Here is a 5,086-nt window from a genome sequence, read left to right as displayed (position 1 = left end):
GCTCGCGGTAGCTCGCGGTAGTCAAGACACGCTCCATTGAGTAAATCTTGCTATAGCTGATTACCGCAGTTGGCCTTGCTACCGCAGGAAAATCTCCTTTACCGCGGTAGGATAATTTGGCGACGCTCCCTAATATAAAAAGATATATGTAATTTAAAGTAATGTATTATTTTAGCGTGAAATAAGATTCCTTTTGGGAAATTATAATCATTCCAGCCTATCGATCGTAGTGAGTCCAGCGGACATACACGCTACCCATCGTGCTATCACTACAATTACGGATGCGATCGGCCTACAACAAAATTACATTAATAAACAAACTCTTTAAAACAAACGATTCCTAGTTAATAATAAAACTTAAAAATAACTTGCCACTTGCGGTTTACATCTAAGTTACAGGCGATGTTCTCAAGAAAGGCAAATCATAGAAATTGAAGGCTCACAAAGGTGTAAAATATTTCAATAGGCGACACATCTTAACGTAGCAAGCGGTCCAAGAAAAGAGAACAATGACCCAAGCGCTAACATTCTCTGACGCTATTCGTAGGAGAACTTAATCCGCTAAGTAAATACTTGATCTAATTACGTTATAAATGTCATAAAAATGGGACTCATTGATTAATAATTAATTGTAATAAAAAATGTGATAAATTAAATCAACCAAGAAGTAACATAGTATGTAGAAATACTGTATAAAAATAATCTGCACTTTATTTTCTTGGGTATTTATACAATGGTAGTGCTGAAATGTAACTTTATCTATTGTTACGTAATAACTAGTGGACTGTACTAATTGTACCCTCACACTAGGCCTATCAAAGTTTCTCTTTCAGGGTCGTTAATTAGTGCCTACAATGTGTCTAAAGCTCCCTTAAAAGGTAACAGGTTTGCCTCACCAAACCCAAGCAGGCACAAAGTTGGTTTAAGCTGGTGCACTTCGGCAAAGTTACGCGACCCCTTGTTGTGATGGATTGCGTGTGGATTTGCAATTTGAGGCCATCACAACCACGCCAGGCTCAAAGTAAGGCAGTGTTACACGCTGGCCTAAATAAAATCTGCCATATGCTTGCGCACGGCTCTCCACAGCGGAATGTTTACCTCACATTTTTGCTAGCCATTGGCATTAGGCCGGTGTAGAAAGATGTATTGTATCCTTCTCTACAGTAGCTCCTCCGAATGGAGAGGCGTATACTGTATTGTTGTTGAAAATTTAACATTAATTTAAAACAAATCTGAAATCTGCTTTTATTCGTTATAAAATAATTATAACGTGGGAAATAACTGATTAAAATGCGCTGTTATCTTTTACTCAAGCAAATCTCAATTCTCAAGAGCAAGGCTTGCATGATCAACCACACGTGGGTGCGAGTATTAGGCGATTTGGAACCGTTCATTTTCCAACAGGGTATAATTTGTTTTTTAGTACGACGCTTGTAGATTTGAGAAATTAATGTCGAAAATATTTAATCCCAACTTGATGGCGTGCATTTTAATACTTATTATACTGTACTATCTTAAAGGCATGTTGTACGAGAAATTTTCACCGAGTATACAATGGACTTGTTTCCGGGCTTGTTTATTCAATATTCCAGCCAATTACAGTATAAAATAACTAGTTTCATGCATGAAATCCAAGAAATTCAAATAATAAAGGTTATTAATAAAGGTTAGAGTTGCTAATCTTACAATACAGACATTTTATGCCATTCAACTTAACAAACTTGAAGGCTAGCTGTGCACCAAGAGTTACTACAGCTAGTATTTACAGACTATATGAATGCGAATTTGTGTTGTAAACATACTGTGAACCAGCGTCTAGAAAAGTAAAATGTACGATAAATAAATTAAATATTTAAGATTCATCGTTATTACAATATAGAAATTCACTGCCTCAAATATTGTTAATTTCTTAATTGAAATTTCTAAACAAATGAACCAATTTGGGATTTGGGAGTTTTTCAAGCTCGTTACAAATAAAAATACTGTTTTTGAAATGATATATCTTAACAGTAGTATTATTGTGAAGTGTGTAAATTGCTTCCTCGTTTTGCATCCCCTTCCAGACCCGGTGAGGAGATCTAGTAAGCACTGTTAACTACTGATTTTAATCAATGTAATCCTTGGCGGCCTGCTGAGTTTATCAGGGATTAGTAGATCTTGTTTGTTACGTAACACCTGGAGTTTGGCCTTAAACTCCGGGTGTATTGGCAAAAAAGCTCTAAGGAGTTGTATACGTAATGTATAGTTCATATTAAAATATGAATGAAACACCGTATAAATTTGTTACTGTACTTGTTTAATTTGTAGTTTGTGGATTGAAACACCTTAAATTATAAATGAACTATTCCAAAACAATTATGTGCTTGACCCACAGTGAAGCACATATAGTGCACGTCGGCTCATCGTTGGCAGCGTATTCAGTGAATTGCACTACTTGTAAAATGTTAAAATCGTAATGGAAAAATTATTATACTGTATGTTGCAATCAAAGTTAGTGAGGGGAATGTTCCTATCCCTCCACCTCCTCCCCCTCTTTCATCCACTGTTGTCAACTATTTGTCTTAAAAATCCCACTTTATTATTATTGTTATTGTTATTATTAAAAATTACAACCTTGTCTTTTTCAGATATCATTGAGGATATTTACCCACAAAGGCTTTCACCTGTGAAAATAGAATACTCAAACCTGCATGAATTGCAGAGGCTAGTTGTTCTACAACTAGAGGTACAGGCTTTGGAAGTTGAACACCAAATACAGAAGGTAACACAAGACATTTTTTTTTCCTTGTCTTGTAAATATTATTTTTTGAAAGAATTTCAAAGCTTCAAAAAATATTAAATTAATAGCGTCCAACTAGAAACAGATCGAAAAAAAGTACTGTTAACTGATTTACAAACATTTTACTATAAAAATCCAAAAATTTATTCAGTCAATATGGCACCATTCCAATGGAACGATTGATTGATTGATTGTAGGCATGTTAAATTTTGTGTCAGAAATACAAGGTATTTGTATATCTTAGAAACCAATTTTCTTAAATTTCAGAACCAAACATATATTAATTGTGGCTTCTGTATACCATATACTAAATTCAATGCCTTATTATTACATAGTTTTCAGTGTATAATCTAAAAAGATTTCAATAAAGCTGATCCAAGGGTAGGAGAAAGTCGCTCTCAAATGTGAGATTGTGCAGTTGTAAGATTGGAAAAGGAAATTTTTATTCAAGATCTTCTTGTGTTTTCTTTATAGTTATTATCAGAAGAGATGTTGCCAATTCTTGCAGCAATGGACAAGGAAGATCCAGGATTTATGCAGTGTTATCGTTCCTTGTATGGACTCCTGTGCTATAGTGGAGAACATTTCCCAACGATCATTGTTGATGTCGATGATTAGTTCAGGAATGCCATACTACTATACTTAAGGATTTGAAATTGTCTTTTAAATATATATATATTTTATTAATTTTGAAGTTTGGCTTGTTGCATTCAGGGTGTAAGGTAAAAATGGCCCCGGTAAAAATGGCCTCAAATTACAGGTAGGTAAAATTGGCCCCAATAATAAAATTCTGTATTAAAACTGATTTTCTTAAAATCATTATATGCAAAAAAAAAAAGCCATGAATAAAACTTTTTATTTTTTTTCCATTTAAATGTTAAAAAATAGCAACTACATAATCAATAAATCAACATAAATCATGCATTTAAAATACTGAAATAATTTATTTGTGGCCAATTTCATGGAAGCGGAATCACAATTTTCCAGAAATTTAATCCGGGTATTGGTAAACCATTATAAATACTAAATTGCACATAAAGTTGTATTGTATTGCAAGTACACACACAAGCACACCCTGTTTGTTCCAATTACTTATTGTTAGTTAGAAATGGTTACTTATTGCAAATAAACTAAATATAGGTGACATACAGTAGAATAGAACTAATTTGAAATTTGCACATTAATTATAATCCTGCATTCACATCATGATTACATATATGTTTCTGAAATAAAGTCAAAGAAAATTGTTTTTAATTTTTTATTTTACAGAAAGATATCGGTGTTCTATAATGAATTCAGCAGACTTTGACTTTTTTTTCATTTGGATAGTGATTGCACATTGATTATAATTCTAAATTTACATCATGATTACATATACGTTTCTGAAATAAAGTCAAACAGAAAATTGTTTTTGATTTTTTTAACCAGAAAGATATCGGTGTTCTATACTGAATTCAACAGACCTTTTTTTTTTATTTGGATAGTATTTTACAAAACAGGACTTAATTTAAACCACAGACAATTCAAAATACAAAAATACATTATTATACAAAATTTTGAAAAAATTATTAGTACAGCACATAAATCTCGGTTGCATATCAAAATATGAATATATTTATAGTATAATAGGAAAACCACAATACATACACAATATAGAATTTAGATTGTTGAATAATTTTCACTACAGAAAATATATATACTGTAGTACAGATGCTTTTTGTGTAATTGTGAGTTTGTAGAAGTAAAGGTTTGGATACAAATTACATACACAGTTCAGACATAATCTGCATACAACGTTGTTTCGTCCTTTAAGGACTCATCAGTGCAGCTCAGATAAATTTGAGATTGAACCTTAGCTATGAAACAAGCAAGCTTGTAACAAGGCAGTTTAAAAGCACTCGTAATACCATGCCAAGAGTGCTCAAACTACATATAGTAGTGGGCCAGCTAAATGAAAACAGCAATGGTACTATCTCAATAGTGTGCTCAACAAAACAAATGTTAAGGAGCTATAATAAGTTAAATCAATCTGCATACAACGTTGTTTCGTCCTTTAAGGACTCATCAGTGCTGCTCAGATAAATTTGAGATTGAACCTTAGCTATGAAACAAGCAAGCTTGTAACAAGCCAGTTTAAAAGCGCTCGTAATACCATGCCAAGAGTGCTCAAACTACATATAGTAGTGGGCCAGCTAAATGCAAAACAGCAATGGTACTTTCTCAATAGAGTGCTCAACAAAACAAATGTTAAGGAGCTTTAATAAGTTAAATCAATCTGCATACAACGTTGTTTCGTCCTTTAAGTAC

The 5,086-nt window shown here is 33.0% G+C and overlaps 1 protein-coding gene across 2 annotated transcripts in view; it reads left to right on the top strand.

Moving 5' to 3' along the window:
• Positions 1–4,187, top strand: part of LOC117117110 (kinesin-related protein 1-like) — a 53,677-nt gene extending 49,490 nt beyond the window's left edge. For both annotated transcript variants that reach the window (XM_033261317.1, XM_033261308.1), the window contains 2 exons: positions 2,628–2,761; positions 3,254–4,187. In XM_033261317.1, the coding sequence (XP_033117208.1) occupies positions 2,628–2,761; positions 3,254–3,397 (278 nt within the window). In that variant the 3' untranslated portion in view covers positions 3,398–4,187. The remainder of the gene's footprint in view (positions 1–2,627; positions 2,762–3,253) is intronic.
• Positions 4,188–5,086: the final 899 nt, after the last annotated feature.

This window comes from Anneissia japonica, unplaced genomic scaffold, assembly GCF_011630105.1.
Source record: "Anneissia japonica isolate Jap-2015-1 unplaced genomic scaffold, ASM1163010v1 scaffold407_len587689_cov185, whole genome shotgun sequence".
NCBI classification, from domain to species: Eukaryota; Metazoa; Echinodermata; class Crinoidea; order Comatulida; family Comatulidae; genus Anneissia; species Anneissia japonica.
This window is presented reverse-complemented; position numbering and strand designations above follow the sequence as displayed.